Source organism: Rattus norvegicus, chromosome 1 (assembly GCF_036323735.1).
Source record: "Rattus norvegicus strain BN/NHsdMcwi chromosome 1, GRCr8, whole genome shotgun sequence".
Classification (NCBI taxonomy): Eukaryota; Metazoa; Chordata; class Mammalia; order Rodentia; family Muridae; genus Rattus; species Rattus norvegicus.
Genome location: NC_086019.1, coordinates 110,361,157 through 110,384,664, shown reverse-complemented (window position 1 = coordinate 110,384,664; position 23,508 = coordinate 110,361,157). Strand labels below are relative to the sequence as shown.

General features: G+C 40.2%; 1 protein-coding gene across 1 annotated transcript in view; it reads right to left on the bottom strand.

Moving 5' to 3' along the window:
- Slc17a6 (solute carrier family 17 member 6) overlaps window positions 1–23,508 on the bottom strand; it is a 40,053-nt gene that overhangs the window by 3,835 nt on the left and 12,710 nt on the right. Inside the window, 6 exon segments of the mRNA NM_053427.1 lie at window positions 1,034–1,166; window positions 5,644–5,793; window positions 9,219–9,361; window positions 12,250–12,336; window positions 14,000–14,087; window positions 15,151–15,265. Of these exon segments, the coding sequence (NP_445879.1) occupies window positions 1,034–1,166; window positions 5,644–5,793; window positions 9,219–9,361; window positions 12,250–12,336; window positions 14,000–14,087; window positions 15,151–15,265 (716 nt within the window).

The following is a 23,508-nucleotide window of genomic DNA, read 5'->3' as shown; positions in this document are numbered from 1 at the left end:
GAGCATGGTCAACTTATAAAGAGCTGTACTCTTTAATAAAACTGATTCTCCCTCTCCCAGTGGCTATCAAATGGCCACTCTCTCCTTAGCTGGAGTGGAACTTGATGCCTGCCCCCTTGCAGTGCAGTAGGGCCATAAATGTAATGTGATTAATAACCATTATTGGCCCAAGAGCCTGAGGCTAGGCAGGTCATGGGCCTTATGGGAGAGCCTTCTACTATTACCTCTGTTAAATCAGCATACTATAAAACCAACTCCTAATGACTTATCGGTAAACACATTTATTAACTTATCTCTGTAAGTGGAGAAGCTTTGCTTACAGTAAATGTTGATTAACATAGAGACCTAAAACACGACAAGGTACAGGAGAAAAGAGACTGCAGAATTCTCAGCACTAACCAAAACATACATACTGTACAAACACACACACACACACACACACACACACACACACACACACACACACATCTCTTCAAGGATCATTGTGGAAGAGGTCACAGAAAGATTATAAGAGATGCAGGCAGTAGATAACTACAAGGAATCAGTTTCTTCTAGATTCAGACGGGCAACTGCACACAGGAACTCAGTCATTGTGTCAATGTGCATAAAAACCTGTGCAAGCCTAAGTCAGGCTAAACTCAAAAATACAATTACTATAACTTTTACAAGTAAAACAAAATTACTAGCAATTCTTAATCATATCAATTTGGTCAGTCTACCTCAATGAGACATACTGTTAATAATTTATGCCACAGATTATCGGAGTACCCATTATGTACTTTCAAACCCAAATGCACCTAAAGTTTTAGAGGTTAGAAGTTTAGTTACAGTATATGCAAATGATATAATTAAGTAGTGTCTTATAATGAGTTTTGAGAAACGTGGCCATGGGAAACTGGGTTGAAATGAACTATGAAGGTGCCCATCTAACTGGCATGATGTAGTCTGGGCACACATAGAAAGTCATACTCGTGTATGTAGATCACAGGACCCCCAAGCAGCAACATATGCTTACTAGTCCACATGCACTTACCCCCGCAGTTCATGATCTTTCGCACTGTAGTTGTTGAAAGAATTTGCTTGCTCCTTAGAAAGTCTGCAATTTGCCCCCCGATAGGCACAATGATTGTCATGACCAGGTGTGGGACCGCAGACAACATGCCAACCTGACAAAAGTCAGAGAGAAGAAAAGTAGTGGAGAACAAAGAACTCGAGCATTTGAATGACTCTCGCTTTCTGTATCTGTCTTCATCCACTCTGTGGCAAAACACTGTCTCCAAGGGCACACTCTCTCTCCTAGAACAAGCAGGAACGTCCACAGAACAAACCATGAAAGCTAAGTAAATTTACTTTGATCCTTTTTTTTTTCATTCTTACAGAAGGAATTCTTTATTGCTGCATTATGATTCAGTCCGTTCTAAGTTTATGAATCAACCTTCCTAAATCTTGTCAGGGAGTGAGTCACACTGGTTTTTCCAATTCATATTTTTAAGTGTGTTTGCATAAATGCATCATTAGTGAGAAGGAGGTAGTATGTGGGGGAGGGGAGTGAAGATCTTTGAGGAAAAGATGCTTTTGCCCTTCAAAAGGGTACATTTAAATTTCTCTTTTCTTGAGAGGGAGAAAGAGTACATATTTACACTTAAGACGCCTCTTCTGAATTTTATAGCATGGGTTTCATTTATGTTAAGTGAATGGCTCACAAGTTCTTCAGTTTGAGTCCTTTGCCAGCAAATGTGGTCACATTGCCATACCTTAGTATGCAGCCCCTAAACTGATTTCATAGAAATTGGAACCATCTCATAGCTAGCATGTCTTTAACATGCATGTTTAAGAATTAATTATGAACAAGAAGCAGTTCCCTAGGTATTGTAGGTGGGGGGGGATCTAAAAAATTTTTAAATAGGCTATTACCATATGAATGGATTTTCTCATTTTAGCATATTTTGAAGCATACCTTTTGGCAAGAAAAAAGGTGTGTGTGTGTGTGTGAGAGAGAGAGAGAGAGAGAGAGAGAGAGAGGAAGAGAGAGAGAGAAAGAGAGAGAGAGGAAGAGAGAGAGAGAGAGAGAGAGAGAGAGAGAGAAAGAGAGAGAGAGGGGGAGAGAGAGAGAGAACTTTGGGCTGGATTATTGGAACTATGAGATTTATATTTTGGTTTTACTTTACAGTGGCACTCAGCCTGTGATTAATATTCACAAATGGGAATCATGGTCATGACTAATTGAGAGAAGTGTTCTAAGACTAAATGTTTCAACTGTTGAGTTCTATCTGTTATTTGGGGCAGACGTTTCTGTGATTTTATTATTGAATGAGGAAATTGAAATTGAAAAGGGCAAGTTTTAAACAGTTCTATCAACACTCAAAGACTGAGCTCACAGCAGGTATACTTAAAAACTATGCCACCACCTAGGAAAGAATAATGTGGGTGTGTTTGTTTGCTTATAAGTGGATATTCAGTAAATACGACATAAATAAAAATATAAGGCAAATAGGCTGTCTGCCAAGTACTATTGGTTTGAGAATAGCAACTCAGTCATAGGAGGTATCCATCAAAATTCAATGAAAATCTGGAAGATGCTGGGGAGAACATATAATCTCTCTCTTTCTTTCTCTCTCTCTCTCTCTCTCTCTCTCTCTCTCTCTCTCACACACACACACACACACACACACACACAGAGCTTGTCCCAGAGTCCAATGCCATCAGTTCATTTACAAATGTAGACTCCCTGCTTGAGAGTGGCATTTCCTGTGTCCACATAAAGTGTTTAACATCTGAAAAAGTCTTACTCTGGGCAGCCTCAGCTCTTTACTACTTATCTGAATGAGTATCTTTATCGCTTTGTGTCAGCAAAGAGCAAAGATAAACACGGTTATTTATTGCTCTTTCATCAGCGTCGGGAACAGCAGTGCCAGGAGCTAGCAGCCAGGCCATGCTACCAGGTACATTTTGGTCCGTGCTGCGGCACTCGGAAGAATCTTCTATTTTCTTAGGCAAAATTTTCTGAAGTTGTCCCTGTGTAGCTCTTCTCAGCTCTGGCAACTTACGAATAATTAGTGCCCACGTTATCTGACTGACATATCTGACTGACGCATCCCCTCTAGGATTGTCTTTAGTTGACTCATTGTTTTAAGGTTTTCAGAGGGTGAGCTGGCTGGGTGAATCTATAACCCACTCTTCTTAGTAATCCCAGGTTCTCTGACACTAGGTTCTCTTGTGTGTCTCTCTAGTCACACATGGCAACTCTATCTAAACTATATTTTGAAACTGTTAGGAGGCAGAACATGAAGCACAGCCTCTCTAAGTAAAGAACTCAAAGAAAACAAATGTCTCCTCTCATTTTAAGCCCTATATTCTGAGGTTCAAATGTGAGCATTAAAATCCTAGAATTGACTTTGTCCTGACTTGCCATCTTGCCATTCTCAAAGGAGCTGAAAGTCTTTACAACTAGCATAGGGAAATGCACACGCACACACACACACACACACACACACACACACACACACACACACATACACACACACAGAAAAAGAGAATTAATATACTTTAGTTATGTGAATGCATATATTAGGTCCTATATATAATTCCCCCCCTCTGTCTCTCTCTCTCTCTCTCTCTCTCTCTCTCTCTCTCTCTCTCTCTCTCTCTCTCTGTGTGTGTGTGTGTGTGTGTGTGTGTGTGTGGGTCATGAGCACACAAATCCACTTTGTCTTAACTACCTAAGCACACACTTGGAATAAAGTTTAAGGTGTTCCCCGTGTGGTTCTAGCTAGCTAGCTTAATGAGGTTTTAGAAGCCACCTTCTATGTAAGAATTTTATTTGTATAATATCTGCTTCATTTCTAAAAGATAGTATTACAGCTCTGACCCATAGATAAGAAAATTATGGGTGATAATTATTCAAAAATCAACTGAAGTTATCGAACAACACTTCATCATAAAGCTTAGTCTCAAATCCACACAACCTAGACACATCTGGATTTTCTACCATGCCCTCCTCCAAATTTTTTTTCAGGTAAGCTAGAGAGTTTGAAACAATTTTGATCAGCTTAATAAAAATCTTTAGTCCATGCTGTATATAGAATGTATCCGCAATTTTCACTTTAAAGCAGCAAGTGAATTAATCCACCCATGTGTAAGTTCATTTAGTTTTTTGCAAACTACCCCTGATTTCATTTAATGTTTTCAGTTAATTGGAGACACAAGCCCAGGAAGATCACTTCATTATCATCAGTTGGCACCTCTCCCTGCCCAAGGAGTCCTGGCTTTATTAATAGCCTTTGCCTGTCACATTTGTCCTAGATTATGAAAATGGACTCACACCTCCAACTGTCATTGTTGAAAGGTGTGATACTCTCAGAGGTCTCCAGGCTGCCCTGTAATGTTTGATCAGCTCCAGGGAGAAGAGGCCGGTCTACAGCAGCCATTCTTCTCAGAGAGAGAGGAACTGTTTCCTTAGAAACAGCTGCTTCAAAAGAGCTCTTAGGCCAGCCACTGCCAGGCTCAGGCTTTCTCTAGCCTAGCTCTCAGATAGCCTTTCAAGTAGAGACACAATATGAACAGCCCAAGCCCAGCTGGGCTTACGTAACAACACAAGGAGAACTGGCAAGACCATTGCCAGCAAAGATAAATGGATTTGAGACTCAGCAGAGAGCTCAGAGCTGGCACTCAACACTGACCTGCTAAGTGTGTGATGAGACATACAGGTCACCCGATGTATGACACTAATGGCAATTAAGACAGAATTGGAGTATCCATGTCCTAGGCTTGTAGTTAGTTAGTATAACATTAAGTGATTTCACTAATTACTCTCAGTTCTGTTTCACCCTCAGCCAAACAGAAATGATGAGAACTATCTATTTGGTCTACCCAATGGGATTATCCATGAATATGAAAAAAAAAATTCCAGAATTCCATTCCCCTATACTAAAGGAGCAATTAAAATTGGGTTCTCCTTATAGAAAATTTGGAAATGTTTTTATGCCTGTGTCTATAAATACATGCCTCTCACACCTTGTGCGTGTGAATTGGTAACACAAGAGTTCTGTCTACTACTACAAAGCTGCAAACGTTTGGGGAAGGGAAACCATGTTTTGTTTTTTATTGAATAACACAGTGTCCTATAATAGACTCAGCAAATGCTTGTTAGAGTAAATTGGATAAGCAAAGCGCAAGGACATTCTCAGACTTTGGATTTGCTAAGTGTATCTTTCAATTGGACAGATCTCAGAGAACACGTAAGGAGAGGAGGTTGGTGTAATCTCAACACAATTCCATCAGGATGGGTGACCTTTCTTGTTAGCAGTTAGCTTTCCTTGGGCTAACGGCTGTTATATTTGCTTGTGGGGAAAGTGTCACATTGATGTTCCCACCCATTTAGATGGAAGCTATATGAAGGCAGAGAAAATATGCTTTTTGCCTGGATCCCCAGAACTAGAGAGAGATTTCTAGTGGCAACAGAATAGGTTAGGATGGGGACACACACACACACACACACACACACACACACACACACACACACACACACACACAAACACTTCAAGGAAGTAAATCATGAAAGTTAGAAGACAAAATTTGGCTAAAGAAAGGAATGTTCACTTCAGTACAAATATTATCTAATAATAAAGGCGAATTTGTACATACCTTGCTGATTTCAAATCCAAAAACCTCCTCGAAATAAGCTGGTTGACTGATGAGCAGTAAATAAAAAGTCCAACTCCTGCAGAAGTTTGCAACAATTATCGCATAGACGGGCATGGATGTGAAAAACTTCCTCCATGGGGTCTTGAATTTCTGAAAGCCCCAAACAAGAGTTACTTGGCTTCAGCATTTTCTGACTTTAAATTGAGCCTTGTTTTCAGGCTCATAGGGTGGAATACCAGTATGAGATAATTAATTGGTAGCTACAGCATCCCAGTTAAACTTAAGCGAGTGAACAATCATTAAACGAAGAAACAAAATAGCAATCTATTCCTCTGGTTTAGTCTAGTATCTATCATATGCAAATTTATGTACATAGAAAATAAATTCCAAAACCATGGGTTCTAATTTCTCTCTTTTTTTAATTTCTCCTTTTTTTTAAATATTTATTTACTTATTATATATAAGTACACTGTAGCTGTCTTCAGACACACCAGAAGAAGGCATCCGATCTCACCACAGATGGTTGTGAGCCACCATGCGGTTGCTGGGATTTGAACTCAGGACCTCTGGAAGAGCAGTCAATGCTCTCAACCACCAAGCCATCTCTCCACCCCAGGTTCTAACTTCTAAGAGTTAAAACAGCTTCCTCCGCCACCCAGCAAAATACTGCCAAGTGAGTGGCTTCATGATATCTAAAATGTTAAAAGTTCAATGTATTTGGACAAGAAAAATAAAACCAGAACAAGTGATTGTCTCCCTCTCCGAAGTCAGCTAAGCTATCATCTCTCTGTGATTCTCTTGACAGTTAGTGAAGATCAATATACTTTATGACACTGAGGTACTAGTTCCTGAAATAGTCCCGTGGTGCTGAGTACAGCCTAGGACATCATTACCAGCTATTTCCTTTTGAGTCTTTTCAAAAATAAAAACAAAAAGGGCCTAGAGAAAATTGCTATGATTATAACACCTTTACAATTTAAACCTCTTACACTTAATGTTTTAGACCTCAAACTATTTCCCATAGTCACAAATACTTTCTTAAGCACCTTATCTTGAAGACCAAAATACACCTGCCAAAGAGATAATCTTCTAAAATAAGCTCAATCAGTGTTTTATGGTGTCCTTGACAGGATAAAATGATCCAAACAGGAAGCAGAACTTCTAGACACAGATTTAATAATTCTTCCTAAGTGCTGAGTCCCAGGATCATTGCTATGAAACTGTCTGTATACAGAGTCTCAAATATCACTTCAAATGTAGAATAGTAAGAAATCACATGACAGTCATCAGAAAAATATGTAATGCCAAAAAACGGGCAAAAGCCCACATCAATAACATAATAACAGGGTTGGGGATTTAGCTCAGTGGTAGAGCGCTTGCCTAGCAAGCACAAGGTCCTAGGTTCAATCCCCAGATCCGAAAACAATAAAAAGAAAAAAAAAATAACATAATAAACAGCATACGTAGCTTTTGATAAATATTTGTATTGTGAAAGCATGACAGGTAAGCCCCAAGGGATAGGAATTTTCTCTTTAATCCTATCCTATTTCCTCTTTCATATGTCATAAATGATAAAAATACTTCACAGATAAGTAAAAATGCCCAAAGACAGGAGTGACTGCACTAGGATACCTCTGTGTGGGGAAGAGGTATAACTGAATTGTTAAGAGGCAATAGCTTTTTTCCTGCTGGGAAAATATTGCTTTGCTAATGTCAGAATTATCTTTTCTGAGAACTACGTTCTTCATGTGGTAAAGCACTGACCCAACAGGAAGAGAAAACTGTCAATGTTAAAAAGATTTATTTATTTTATCTTGTATGTATGCATATTTTGCTTCAGTGTGTGTCTGTGCACCACATGTGTACCTGGTGCCCACAAATGCCAGAAGAGGGCATCAGATTCCCTGGAATTGGAGTTACAGACGGTTGTGAGCTGCTGTGTGGTGTTGGGCATTGAACCTTAGTTCTCTAGCACAGCAAGTGTTCTTTCTTAACGACCAAGTCATCTCTCCTGCTTCTAACCTACTTTATGCTTTAAAAATCATCAGGAGTTACAAGCAGATGTTAGACATTCTGACAGTGTTCATTCAGTTGTTTCAGGATAAACACACACACACACATATGTATATATATGCATATATATACATACACATATGTATATATGTATATATATATAGTGTTTAAAATTATTCCTTAGAGAAAAACATAAAAGATCTAAGTCATACAGGACACTGTAACCTGCAATCTTTCACTGGATCCACTCATAGCAAGCGACTGTAAAAGATGAAGGTGTGGCACTTCCCACAAGTATTAGAAGATTGCCTGCCTGGGTATTAATAATTTGAATGTGGCCATGAGTTTGGCAGTGTCTGAGAGTCACTACTGAATGTATTAGATCTGATAGAATTTACTGAAGAGAATATGACACATTCATGGGACACATGTTTGAACTGTCCACATAAACAAAAGTAAAGTAAACAGGACAAGATGTCAATTCTGGCTACGCTTGTGTAGCTTTCTGGATCCTGAGGATCATAGTCCCCCATCTCTGGCCCATACTGCATGTCTTCCTAGGGGGCTATAATTCAAGTTCAGGCCTTGAAGATTCTCAAGCCAGGATATTTCTCCCAAACTTTGAAAGAAATGGGCCTCGACCCTGAGACACATTCACTAAAGCTTCCCGTAATCACTGTGTGTTGATCCCCTTGTTGCTGGTCTAAAATACATTACATTCTCTGATACACCTGAACTTGCACTGTACTTGGCTTCTTTAAGAAGCACATTGGGCTGGTATTCCTGGTGTGCTGTATTCTTCTTCCCTTTCTAGTTCTTTCTCTGAGATATTCTGGGTACCCTCTGTGGGAATTCCCTGACCACAAGTTTTGGTGCAATGCAGCTGAGGTCAGAGAACCACTGTTGATTGTGTTAGTGGTGTTCAGACAAAACAACCTGAGACTATGCTGCCTGCTTTGTTGTATGCAGAATTTGGTCCAAAAAAATGCTCAAAAGAACTTGAAATACAAGTTCTACTTCCATTTGATCTTATTTTTAAATGTATTTTAAGTAACAGGAACATATGAAACCTTGTAAGAAGAGAGAAACAGTGCTTTTAAAAGGCAATGGGATACAGGAAGTGGAAAGCCAGAGACTGTACTGTTCCTCTAACCCAGTGCTCAGTGGTTCTCAGCCTCCCTGGTGCTGTGACCCTTTAATACAGTTCCTCATTCATAGTGATACCCTCAACTGTAAAATTACTTTTGCTGCTACTTCATGACTGTATTTTGCTATCATGGATCATAATGTAAATATTTTTGGAGATAGAGATTTTGCCAAAGGGGTCACGACCTAAAGTTTGAGAACTCCTGCTAAGCCATCTAGTTTTTCTCTGAAAAGAAGGTAGTAATCATTCCTGATGGAGGCTAGGGAGAATGGATTGAGAGAGGGAGGGAGGGAGGGAGGGAGAGAGAGGCTGAGGGAAAGATTAGCACCAGACTACTTTTGTTCAGTAAGGACCTGTAACACGGTTAGTCCAGGAAGGATAAAAACAGGTACAGACACCATAAAGAAATGCTTACCTCCATTGCTCCTAACAGATTTGCGCTCTCCCCGATGCTCTCTTCTATGTACCTACGTTCTTCGTCTGTTATGGTTGGATGCTTTGCGGGGCTCTCGTAAGACACCAGAAGCCAGAACATATACCAGACCATACCAAAGCTTCCTGCAAGACAGGATTAGCAAGGAGGTCAAAGACAGTAATCAGAAATACAGTTAAGAGCTAAGGGTTGAAGACAACACATAGTAATTTCAGTGAGAACCATTTGGTGTGGTGTGGGCAGAGTTTACCTGCTGCTTCCTGTCCCCAGGCTCTGGATACCAGATTTCTCAAAGACTGATGCCATGGTTTGTATCTTTAACTCTGATACACAGAACACTTACAAGCTGCTACTGAATGGTATCAGTCGGAAATTTAATCACGCGCCTCATATTCCATTCCCAAGCTGTTCCAGACCAGACACAATGACAAACAACAGAAGAAAACTGAACAAGACCACATTTTTGTTTGGAGAATGCCATGGAATGAGGGATGGACATCTTTCTTATTTGCTGACTTTCAATATATAAAATAGTTTAAATTTCCTGAGCAGGAGAAATGTCTGCTCCCCTCACTGACTGGCACTTCTAAGGGCCATAAATAGTTTTGAAGTAAAATGAAGAAGAGTTTGCTAGCCTGAATGACCACATTCGATGAACAAACGCCCCTACAATTAACATGGAGGCACTTTCATGGGATGTGACTACACACTGTGTGCCCTAGCTCACTCTGCTGTTCATTCTTGGGGACTGACAGAACTTACATCCCTAGGCTACAAACTATCTTCTCTCCTTCCAGTCCTCATCTTTATTTATCACTCTCACTAGGAACCTGTATTCTCCCTGTGCATTATAAATCTGGAATCCCGACAGGAAGAGGAATTCCAGGTGATTTATCCCGCTCTTCCCACTGCTAGCAAGCCTTTGCATTTTTCTTTCAGACTCTTCCCTTTATCCCTTGGGTAACAATCTAAATGCTCCTGAGCTCACTAATACTTCATGTTTGTCTATAGACTCTCTAAGACAACTTCCTTAACACCATGCATAGCTGCTGATGTGCTGTCTTCCCTTTAATTACTGAACATGGAAGCAGATGTGATTTGAGGCCATATATTATGTGAAATACACATATGCACACACACACACACACACACACACACACACACACATATATATATATATATATGCAGGATTTTCATAAACTTAAATCCTAACTATGTCTAGAAGTTCTTGGCAAAATAATAAAAATAGGTAAAGGAGGCTGTTGTTTATATTACACAGAAGAGTGAGGGGGTCACACTCCGAGCATCTGATAACTGAGAGGTCTGTAATTTGGTGAAGATCCCTTACTGTTCATCATGCTCACCAACTGAACTCATCAAACGTATCCTGTACCACTCTGTCCATCGCTACCATGAACTAAATCCATGTACTGGGCCCTGTGTCCACCTGGTGTTCTATAGCTTTTACCTTCTTCCATTTACTCTACTGTTCAAATTTCATCACACTAATTTTTAAAACAAAAACTGAATATGCTATTCAGGATCCAGTTTTTCTTGTGGACAGCAAGCAAACATGCTTTGCATTTTTCCAAATATCTACTGCATATCCTTTGATTCATAGTATATGATAAATGTTAAATGAGATTCGAGAAAACATAAAGACTTACTTAAATTAGCATTCTTTTTCTCTTTAAAATATATTTCCCTTGAAAATAATTTTTCTTACATTTTCAGATCACAGTTTCTACTCTCCTAACACCTTCCAGATCATCCCCACCTTCTCTCCCACTCAACTCCATGCCCTATCTTTCTTTCTTTTTCTAGAAACAATTAACATTTGAGATGTGTATGAATGTAAGAGTCCCATCAAATCTTCAAGTAAGTAATAAACTAAGCCAAAATCATGGTAGCAACTAGCCATGCTAAGTACAAACACACACCCTTGTGAAGAGCAAATAACAGAAAAATAAAACTTAAAATCTGACTTTCAGAATTCTCTCTAGGGATCCTCTCAGGTAGCCCAGCAGGTAGGGACATTTTCTATCAAATTTGAGTTCCAGTCTTAGAACCTACATGATGGAAAGAGAGAACTGACTCCTACAAGTTGTCCTCTGACCTTTATACACATACCACGGCATGCATGTAACATACTCACACATGTACAGAGACAAAGAGAGACAGAGGCAGAGGCAGAGATAGACACAGAGAGACAGAAATATCCAAAAACATATATAGCTTACAATGTAGAGCATTCACTGATCTAAAAACCTGTTAATTGGTTCTTCACTACCCAAAAAACCCTTATTATAAAGCAATATTTGACAGAATTCTCTAGGAAGATACACTTACCATTTTAAGAATATTTCAAGCTAAGAACAAATGAATGTGGCCAAATTCAGAGGCAGCCAGACACTTCTCTACAACACCACGTGCTTAATCTAATCCTCCAGATGCTTGTGCCCACACCCAAAGATGATATTAGACACCTTAGAAAGGGAACCCCCAGGGCAGTCTGGAAAGCATTCGGCTTCTTATTAGCATATATGCAGTAGGATTTCATCTTTATTTCAATGTGAGATCTCTGTGGATTTTAATTTCTGCTTCTGTGACTGGTTATTATAGATATTGTATCAAAACCAATAGATGAATTAGCAGGACAACCATCCTCCTGTCACCCACTCCCGTTCAGCTTGACAAGGGAGAATTAGAGTAATGGCCAGAAAACAATAGCAGAAAAGCGAGGGGAGTCGGGGCTAGCTCTTTCATCCCTAGCAGCATTTAATCAGGAGCTCCTTATCCTCCTCACAGACAGAAGCATATTACTTAAAACAGTATTGCAGTGTCTCCATAAGCAACATTATTGCTCTTTAAGGCAGCAAACAGCAATGAAGGAATAATAATTTCAGAATATAAAGGTTTTTTTTAAGATGAGAAAGTAAGGAAATAATTGTGCATTGTATGTTTCCCTATTTAACAGCCTTGCATAACTCTATTGGAAATAAATGTGACCTACCATATACGTAAAATACTGAAGACCATCCAGTGTACTGCACCAGGATACCAGCTAGGGGCATTGCAATGACTGCTCCAGCATAGGAACCTGGAGGGGAAGGAATGAAGGAGGGAAGTAAGTGAGAACAATAGTGGGTTTTCCCTTGGGTACTCTAGGATTGGCTCACACGAACACATGCAACAGTTGCACACATATGCACACCACTCCATCAAACACATGTCCACCCTACATCCTTACACAAAATCACAGGACCATACGGAGAATCAAACCTAGGCAGCGGGACATAATGGAGACTTAAAGAACTGTAACAAGGCTGTGGGCTGCAGAAATGAGTAAGAGCATTTACTACTCTTGTAGAGTACATGTGTTCCGTTCTCAGAACACACACAGGAGCTCACAACCATCCAAAACTCCAATTCCAAGGGTTTTGATGCTCTTTTCTGGCCTTCAATGGTGTGATGAATAGTCCCAACTGTCAACGTGACTATTTCTGAAATGAACTACAATACAGAAATGGAGGGCACACGTTTGATCCCGATCTTGAGGCTGGAAGACACAGGCTTTTGATCTAGATCTTGAGGCCTAGTGGGTTTGAAAAATTTGGGCCCAGGCAAGGTGTCTGGCACCTTTAATCCCAGGAAACAGAAGCAAGCAGATTTCTGAGTTCAAGGTCAGCCTGAGATAGAGCAAGTTCCAAGTGAAAAATAACTTAAATCCAGGCATGGTGGTACACACCACTCATCTGGGATATACCTTCTGTTGGTATACATGAGGACAATGGAAGAAGGAAGCTTTCTTCTTCATCATCTGCTGGCACTTAGTGGTCAGCACCTCTGTTGGAATCTACTTCTTCAGGATTCCAGCTTATACAGAAGGCCAAGTAAAACACCTGAGACTGAGCAACTACTGGGTTCTTGGACTTCCCATTCACAGTCGCCCACTGTTGACCTAGTGGGTTGTAGCCTGTAAGTCATTTAATAATTTCCTTTAATATAGAGAGACATTCCCTAAGATCTGTGACTCTAGAGAACCCTAATACGGAGGACACTGGGCACGCAGATGATGCACTAACATACATGCAGACAGACACTCAAATGGAGAAATAAAAATAAGGAAAGAAAAAAACCGTTTTTTTAGAAAGACATGCTTTACCTCTGCATGATGTTTTCTACTTTCCTTTTAAAATGTATCAGAAATGATTGTGAAAACAGTATCTCAGATTCAGAGACAAAGACTGCGATATTTAAAGCCTTTGGTGTAAATCTTAATGTTTACAAATTCAACGTCTGTATGTAATAACATGGCTGAGAATTTAACATTGGTGGGCTTTTACAGCAGCTCTGAATTTTCAAGTGACTTCGTATTGTCTCTTGTTGCCATTTAGGAATGGGACTTTCCTTGTATATTTATTGGGGACTCAAAAAAATAATAATTTAAGATTGCCAGTGTTGGTGGTACATGCCTTTAATCTAAGCACAATCTGAGACAGAGGCAGGAAGAGCTCTGTGAGTTCTAGGCCAGCCTGTTGTACATACGAAGTTTCAGGATAGTCCATGCTACATAGTTATTTCAAATACATACCACCAGTTAACATATTTGGGAATGGCTCAACTCCCAAAATAAGACAAGACATAAAGAAAGGCTGGTTTAAAGATGCTAATGAAAATTAGAATAGTGGTTCAAACCTGCTACTTTGTAAATGCAGTTACCTTCCCTAACCATTAGCCCACCACAGCAGCACAATGCTCACCACAGAAGGAGGTGGTAGCCAACCTACTCCTCTCCAAAGGAGGGGCCCACTTGCTCCATATCCCGTGACAGGCTGGGTAGGTGACGCCCTGCAGTGGGAAAACAGACATGGGAATTTAGGATACAGAGCCACTAGGAAGTGAACCTCCTCTGAGCCTGTTTCTAATCTAATGGCTCTCACTGAACCCATGGAATCCCATTTGAAAAGCTCCACACACAATCTCTTCAGATGCTCCCACCTGTCAGGGTTTTCCCTCATCCTAATTTTCTTCTTATTAAAGTGAAAAATAAGACTGTCTGATAATCACTTTGCTTGTGAGTGAAACATTTTGTGAAACTTGGACACCTTTTGTAAGACACTGCATTGAGTGATTCCCCAAAAACTCTAGATAGGTGTTCAGCCATTTAGAAGTTGACATTAAAAACAACTATCACTTTCTATAATTTTGATTCTGTCAAATTGTTTTCCACTTTGGAAGAAAGAACAATCTTCTCAGTGTTTTTACAGTCACATTGTCTATTTCTGTCACACCCCATGTGGTGAAAGGACTGTTCATGGGTCAAACTCAGGTTTTTAAATGGCATTCCTTCAAAGTCTTCTGAATACTACATCAAGCTCCAATTGTATAACCAGATAGCTAAGAATGTGCTAAATACTTCAGTGTGTTCAAGAAAAGCAGAGACTTAGGATAAACCTCTCAAGCGGGATGGAGAGATGGCTTAGCAGTTAAGCTGAACCCAAGTTTGGTTCCCTTCACCTCTCCACAATTTGTCTATGGCTCCAGCTCCAGGGGATTCAATGCCTTTGGCTTCCTCTGGTACCTGCACTCACGTGTACATACACACATGCAGAAATACAGACCTATACATGAGTGAAAAATAAAAGATTAATCTTTTAAAAACTACATCCAAGTCCAAAGGATGTAGCTCACTGGTATGGGAGCACTTGCTTGTCTCTCATGCACGCGTGGAGCCCTGAGTTTGAGGACCAAGTCGATTGATTACCTGCGATTGATACATTTCCAATGCTTTATCTCCTATTTTAACATTATATAGTACAGCTAATATCTATTTTTCCATAAAGACAAAAGTAAGCATGTAGATTTCAGTTGCACCCCCAAACTTGAAGTGATGCCACCCTGTAATTCCTACCTCCACAAGTCCTTGCAATATTCTAACAAAGATGACGCATCCATAATGCACTCTGGCTGCAGATGGGATCAGCATATTGAGGGTAGAGGTAAGCAGTATGGCAGCCCCAAAGACCCTGGAAGACAGACATGGGAAGATGTGACTCAGTGTGACTTGCACTGCTCAAAGCTCCTCAGGTGAGTTTAAGTGGTTAAGAAAAAAAAAAGCACTTTTAAAGTGGATATTTTCCTCCTAAAAGAATAAAATAATTCCTATATGGATCAGTTTACTGTAATAAATGCATCCTTGAATTACCTAAAAGTTGGTAATGAGTACATTGGTGATGAGTAAGAAACAAGAGTGGGCCAAAAGCAATCACATTTCAATGCTCCAGACATCCCAGAGGTCGACCTCGTAGAAGAGGTTTTTCTTACTGAGTGTACTAGTGTTAATTCCCTTTTTGTTCTTCATTGTAGGATACAGAGGTGGACAGATTTTGTCTGAGGTACATCCACAGGATCACATATACACAAAAAATTAAGAAAGAATTGGAAGAAAAATGTTAAAGATTTTGTTTTGCAAGTAAAAATCCTAATTTAAGTATTTTTGAAAGCTTCCATAATTTTCACACCAATGAATAAAACACATCCTCAATGGAAATGCCAGAACCAATCCCTTGAAGAGAAGTATATTTTAGGAACAGATTATTCCCAAGGACCCAACCCAATGTGTTATTAAGTCATACTTTGACCTTTCAGTTGGGATTGGGTACATCATAGATGTTCCAGGTTTTCCAGAGCTGTATTAAATATCACAGTTAATGACTTGAATTTCTGAAGGGCACATAATGATTATTAACCTGCTAGTAACATTTAATAAATAAGATCACGAAGGGCTGAAAACGAGCAGCTTCCTTCATGGCAGTCAAAGATTGGGGCAGATAATTTTCTTGAAAAGTCAGCAGCCACATCTGCCTCTTTCTTCCCCACTGGAGATAGTTTGACCCACCTCTCATAGACACAGAATCCCCTCTTTGCTCCATGGCTGCTGAGTGGGCGTGTTACATTTGGACTCAGAGATGATATGGTGTGCTAAGATTAAAGGAGGATAAACCATGTTATCTGCTTTGTTCAACACATGTGTCTTCTGGTAGTTATTGTGGGGGTTAATTTGGATTAAATTTACTTTGTAGGAATAGAACTTCCTACCGTGATCTTCTTTCTGCTAGAAAGAGTTTTTAGGATGGTGCTGTCATTAAATAGATGAAAGGGAGTGAAGTTTTACACGTTTCATTAGCTTTGCATTTCAGTTGCTGAACAACGGGCATTTTGTAGGGATAATTCTCTGTTGTAGAGTGCTGGCTTATGCATGAAATGATCTTTAGTTCTGTCCTAGAACTTTACCCAACAGATACCAATGGCATTCTCCCCCTCAACCACAACAGAAAATGCCTGCAGAAATTACCAAATATCACTTAGGGGAACAAAATCAACCCCACAGTGAAATCAGAGATGAACTATTAGTTGGGCATCGACCGCAATCAGAGCTAAATATTAAGAAGGTTTATTTAAGGGTAACCATGCTCAAATCTCACAAGCTGTAACTTCACAACCACAAAAGGATGCATCGGTACATGTGATAGTTGACCCATACTCTACATAAAAATGTAGCCCTTACCCATGTACTTTACTGCAGAGTTCACCTTACGACAATTTATTTGTGAATACCTCTCAATTATTAGTTCTCCCAAACATCATTCTAAGCATTACCATTGCTTTGGAGAGTACATTGACCTTAACTGATTAGGAATGAAGTCTATCAAATTTTGCATAAAATTTGAAGTTAAATGAGAATAGAATCTTATTTAATTTTAGACAATTGTACAAATGAGTACCAGCGAAACTAAATTTCGAAGCAGCAGGATTCTTACCCTGTAAGAAAAGCCTTTATGCTTTCTCTTGCTACACCACCAGCACTGATAAGCTTTTCTGTTCACAGTTCACCTGGGAACACTGATTTCAAACATGTGCTCAGATAGGGAAGGAAGATTTTCAGAAAACTATTTATACCACCTCCAACCACATGAACTCAGCTAATCGTCCAAGAAACTATCTGCCTGAATTAGATTTCTTTTCAAGTGCTTGTTATACAAATAAGAAAACTGCCTAAGAAAGACTGGTCAGAAAAACTGCAAGTAACAGAGATGAAATTTGAAACTAGACCTTTGCTCTTCTGTTATTAGGATATTAACAGGATTCAAAAAGCATGAATATGGCCCATAGTACACCAGGAAAGGAAGAGAGAAAAGCCAAGAAGTTCAGAAGCAGCACTTTTCCAAAGCCTAATAGAAATACATATGGAAAGCACAGCCTACTGAGGTTGACCAGTAAGCCATGCTTTCACAGAATAGCCTTTGAGCCAGTCCTTGGGAATGAGTGCATCAAACATAAAAGAAATTCTAAAAGGAAGGAGTGAACCACAAGGGTTCCAAACTGGAAGTGGTTGCTATATGGACAACTGAACCTAATATATTATGTATGTATTATGTGGTGCCTGGCTTAGCAGATGGCATCTGGAAACTGCATGATTTGGCAATATCATGCTACAAACACAGAGAATGTCAGCACAGATGAAGAATGGCTAAATATCTAGTCAACATAATCTAACAGTAGGTAGTTCACCTTTAACTGAAATGTCACTATTGGACACATGCCTGGACCAGAAAACAGGGCATTGCTGAGAATGACTGACCATGTAATGCAGGGTATTAAGGAGCAAAGGAAAACAGAACAGATGATGAATGAAGAGGTCTGAAGAGTGTAGATAGGGCAGAGGCTTGCGATGTGGTCGTCACATCACAAAATGATAGATCTCAGAATGATCATACAGAGGCTTAATTATCTTGTGATGATTAAGGTGAAATGAGCATATGGTTCACTAAAATTGGGGGGCAGGAGATCTATGCCCCAGTAAGTAAAAAATGATGGGATTTACATTCCAAAGAAGGAAATGACCCAACCCACTGATAGTGGGAAAAAGGAATTAAGCCTAGCATGCATATGGTACATAAATGCTTGTAATGTTCTGTCTTTATCACTTAATAATTCTAAGACAGGCAAGCTGATAACCTTTTGGCTTCTGGGTTCTGGCCTATCAAAACAATTGAACCTTATACCACTCCCAGCCATAGACCTGAAGGAGATGATGGCAGCACAGAAAAGTGACACCTGCCAACATGCATTTATCATAACTGCTCAAAATAGCCAAGATTCAGAATTAGTCTACCTGCTCATGAACAAAAGCTACACAAAAGAATATATGGTTTTTACACAGTGGAATATTACTCAGCCAAAAAGAAAATCACCATCATGTCACTTGTAGGAAAATAGATGAAAATGTAAAACATTAAGAGAAAGAAATAAGGCAGACATGGAGAAGCAAGCATCCACTCCTGGTTTTCAGCTATGTGAAAACAAAAACTTTAAAGGTGTGCTGTGGTGGGTGACCAGAAGGAAACTAAGTTTTCAAAAACAACAGGATAATTGCACATTTGAACTCACAGCAATTGTGGCAACATGCACAAGATCTGTGCAAACTCAAGACAGACAAAATTCCAGCATGGGAGTGGGGTTGGCCATGAATCCTCTCCCTTAACTGAGGAGCTACTAGCATTTGGTAGCTGCTGGAGAAAGAGTCAGTTTTCTTTAAAGATGTGGCTCCTGTTAGGTTGGCCACATTCCAGTGGAAGGTCACATATACATGGGTGTATGGGCAGCACAAGTTGGATTCAATGGGTTGGAGTGAAGAAAAAATAAAACTCATGAAGCTGGATAGGTGATGGATCTGGGAAGGAGTTGGGGGGGAAGGATAAATGTGATCAAAGTACACTGTACAAAATTCTCAAAGAACTATGAAGAAATAAAAATAAATGTACAGAAGAGTTGATAGCATATAAGAAGAAATTATGAGAAGGAGCCACAGACAACAGAAAGCAGAGGATAGAAGGCATGGTGAACAGCATCAAAGCACATTGACTGCTTGTACGGAGAGTCATACCAATGGCCATGTGCTTGTGAAATTAGCATATATTCAACAATCATTATTAAATAAATCACAAAGGAAATATACAGTGACTAAAATGAAAAGAACAGCACAGGGCCATGGTTAAGAACAATGGCTTCAACCCAAACGTACATGGCCTGGGTTCAAAAGTCTTCTTTACCATTGTCAACAAGAGATCTAAACCAGCTTGTGCCGATTCCTGTGCCTCATTTGCTGCCTTCAACACAGGAATGTTATCAGGCTCAGTGGTATAGATCCGTGAGTCATTATACACAAAGCACACAGAATAGAAGGGTCCTGAGCACATCCTAAGCACTTAAGGACTGTTAGCTTGCACAAAGCAAGCATGGAATCAGCTTGCTGATGTAGCTTCTAGGGTTGCTCAGAATGAAAGTCACGAGTCTGCTATACAAAAGTGCATCCACCGATATGAGCCAGTCAGTTACTGAGGAGCATGTGTGAATCAGCTCTCGATGGTCACGTAATCATTGCAATGGCATTAAAAGCTGCTACTAGGGCTGTAGAGAGAGTTCAGAGGGTAAAGCATGAGAACCGGACTTTAACTCCTGAGATGCCCATGGTGGAAAGAGAGGACTGAATTAAGTTATGCTCTGATTTTTCCCTTATGTGCACTGTGGCACACCCCTCTGCAAATAAGCAATCAGGCTTTTAGTTTTGTTTTGCTTTTTAAGAAAGCTACTACTGCTAACCCTCCTGCACAAATAGTGTAGCCAGTTCACAGGAAGCCTCAACACCTCCCAAGCTAATAAAGACAGACAGCTGAGAAAAATGACTTATACTCACTGGGTCTGGCTGTAGAATTCAGATAGCCTAGCACTAAACTCAATTGTGTCATAAGAGCAACAACAATGCACTAATACAAAAATTGCCAGAAGCAAAAGAGAAATTAGCAAGACCTTTGGAAAATAGCAGCCATATTGAGAGATAGACGGTAGCAAGTTGTGGGGAGTGAGAATGAGAGAGTAGCTTACCCCCACCCCCAGACCCCCATCCTTGCCACACACACACAAGGTGAATCTGTCCCTACAACAATTCTAAGACAGTCTTAAAGTCATTATTAGGGGAAGTAAAGAATTTTGTCAAGCAGGTCTAGATGTCAATAAAGAAATAGCAGCTGTACAGCTAAGTGGGAAAGGAAGTTAGAAACCACAGAATGGGTTAGCACTGTGGACTTCTCTACACCAAGCATAATGATGAATGAAGGGTTGGCTATAGCAGAGTCTGAGTTCCAGACTCAGTGGAAATGTGTGGCCCTGAGACCTGTATTTCTCACAACCCCAGTGATTTCTGCTCGCTCTGTCCTAAGATGCACTGGTTTAGCAATATCAGAAATTACCCAAGTTACCACATAAAGCAGGTCATATAGATCTACAGTACTGGGCTTTCTTTCTTCTCAGAGGCCAGAAGCAAGGGAAAACAGAAGCACACGATGCAATGAAAGATGTCACATTTGTCTGTTTGTGTGTCCCCGTGAGTCCCTGTGCATGCAGGTGCATGTTTTCATGGAGGCCAAAGAACAAATTTGGATGTTTTTTGATACAGGAGTCATCATGCTTCACGAGACAGAAGCAGCCTGGAACTCACCATGTAGGCTGGGCTACAACTAGCATTTTTACATGGGCTCTGAGAATCAAACGTAGGTCTTTCCTGGTGCACGCAGCAAGCATTCTACAGACTGAACTGTCTTCCAAATGCAAAACTAAAATAAAGTAAGAAAGAATGAAGAACCAAATTTTCAGGCTGATTTTGCTGATGCTGCTGGTCAGAATGGCTAAACAGCAAGCCCGTTTTGCTCAAGGCATTTATACAACCTGTCATAGTGCCAATTAAAAACGGAGCTGGACCGACACACACCTCAGTGGTAAAGAGCACTTGCTATTTTCCAGAGCACGTGAGCTCAGTACCCAGCATCTATCGTGGTGCTCACAAGCACTGAAACTCCAGTTTCTGGAGATCTGATAGCATTTCTGACCTATGTAAGCATGAGCATGCACACGACCACACACACACACACACACACACACAAATAAAATGGCAGTGAGACAATTCAAATAGAAACTTCTTTCCTCCAGAGGATGCCCTCGGGTGAGTTGTCGTCACTTACATTTCTAGGTCTCACCTTTTCCATCTGTAAAGGTCAATGTTAAAACTCTGTGAGAGTACCATGAAGATGAAATGAATGGGTTATGGGCCATGCTTGCATTGCAGTGAACAGCTATGAACATTGTCATTAGCATAGAAGTGACTTAACCTCAGAGTATTCGGAGGATTATCGTTCCTCCACCTGTTCTTTCCATAACAGTGTTGCCCATTAGATAATGTTATTTTTATGACTGCAAATGCACAGTGGTTTCATGTCATACCGAGGTTCTAGAAGCTTAAAGTGCATGAAGCAAATGTAGTGGGAATACTATCTCCCATTAAGTAACACTGGATTGATTGAGATCCATTAGTCTCCTCTTAATCTGTGACTCATGGTGTCCCTCAAAAATACAGGATGAGAAATAAGTAATGGTATTAGAAAATGGAGAGCTCTGTGTAACCCTCACCTGTCTTACTCCTTTATTCTTTAATTCTCTCCCTCTCTCTCTCTCTCTCTCTCTCTCTCTCTCTCTCTCTCTCTTTCACACACACACACACACACACACACACACACACACACACACATTGATTTCTAATTGGTTTCCTTTGACAGATGTCCCTAAAATGTTTAAGAATAGCGTTTGTTTGTTTACTTGTTTGTTTTTTGAGACAGGGTTTCTCTGCATAGCCCTGGCCCTCCTGGAACTCTCTCCTTAGCCCAGGCTATCCTCCAACTCAGAGAACTTCCTGCCTCTGCCTCCTGAGTGCTGGGATTAAAGGTGTGTGCCACTGGCCAGCTATGCGCCTTTCTTTCATGAGCAAGGGGAGTGTGAAGATGTTCAGCACAGCCGGCCATGTGAGGAAGGAAGGCAGGAACACAGACAGAGAGTACCAGTCATGTGGTAACTGTGGTAAAGTGTACAGTTGCTTGTCTTTAATCTTATAAGCTCCACTGGGTGGTGGGGGGAGCATAACATTTAGAACGGTGTTTTGTAAACCACATTCTTTTCCCTTCTTGCCCTCCTATAACCTTCCTATGTAGAAAGAGGTAAATCCCACTGATAAGAAGCCAGTCACCTCTCTGGAAAGATATTTGGACAAGCACCTTCCTCTGCTTTGCAGAGTTACTGTGCTTTCACTCAGAGATGCTGACTTCCCCTCCCTTGGCTTGCTTTTGGCTAAAAGCTAAAAAGTAAATTTATGTATTATTTTCAAGTGTATGTGCCCACAGGAGTCTATGTACATGACATGTGTGCAGGAGCCCTTAGAGGTGAAAAAAGCTTGTCAGATCTTTTGAAGTTAAAATTATAGGCCATCTTGATTTGCTCAGAGTGGGTGCTGGGAACCAAACCCGGGCACTCTTTGGTCACAGTAAGTGCATCTAACGTCTGAGGCTTCCTTTCCCCTCCCCAGGTTCCTAAAATATAGATTCTCATTTATATTTTGTGATATACTGTGAAGACTGAGAAGTCTCTTTCCTTCTTCATTGTTTACACTAAGTGATATAACCACTGAGCATCCTCAGGCTTAGGGACTGATTTGTGGTGCTTATATACTGACTTTCACAATCCTGGTGTTTTAAAATTGCTCCAAGGCATACTTTCAATGTTTTCCCATAGATCCATGTATATAAGAAGATGAAAATAAAGTAGAGAACATTTTTTTATTAACTTGAGTATTTCTTATTTACATTTCGAGTGTTATTCCCTTTCCCAGTTTACAGGCCATTACATCCCCGTAATCCCTCCCCCTCCCCTTCTTTATGGGTGTTCCCCTCCCCATCCTCCCCCCATTGCCACCCTCCCCCCAACAATCATGTTCACTGGGGGTTCAGTCTTAGCAGGACCAAGGGCTTCCCCTTCCACTGGTGCTCTTACTAGGCTATTCATTGCTACCTATGAGGTCAGAGTCCAGGGTCAGTCCATGTATAGTCTTTAGGTAGTGGCTTAGTCCCTGGAAGCTCTGGTTGCTTGGCATTGTTGTACATATGGGGTCTCGAGCCCCTTCAAGCTTTCCAGTGGCAGAGAACATTTTAATGAATTTGTGATACCAAAGAGTTCTAAGGTAATTGGACTAACCAATTACATATTTGCGAAATTAATCTGGATTTGTAAAAAATCTGGATTTGTAAAATTAACTTGGATTTGTATAAAATATCTTAATTCTACTTTCTGTTTTGCTAGGCAGCCCTTTTTTTAGTAAAGAAATTAATTT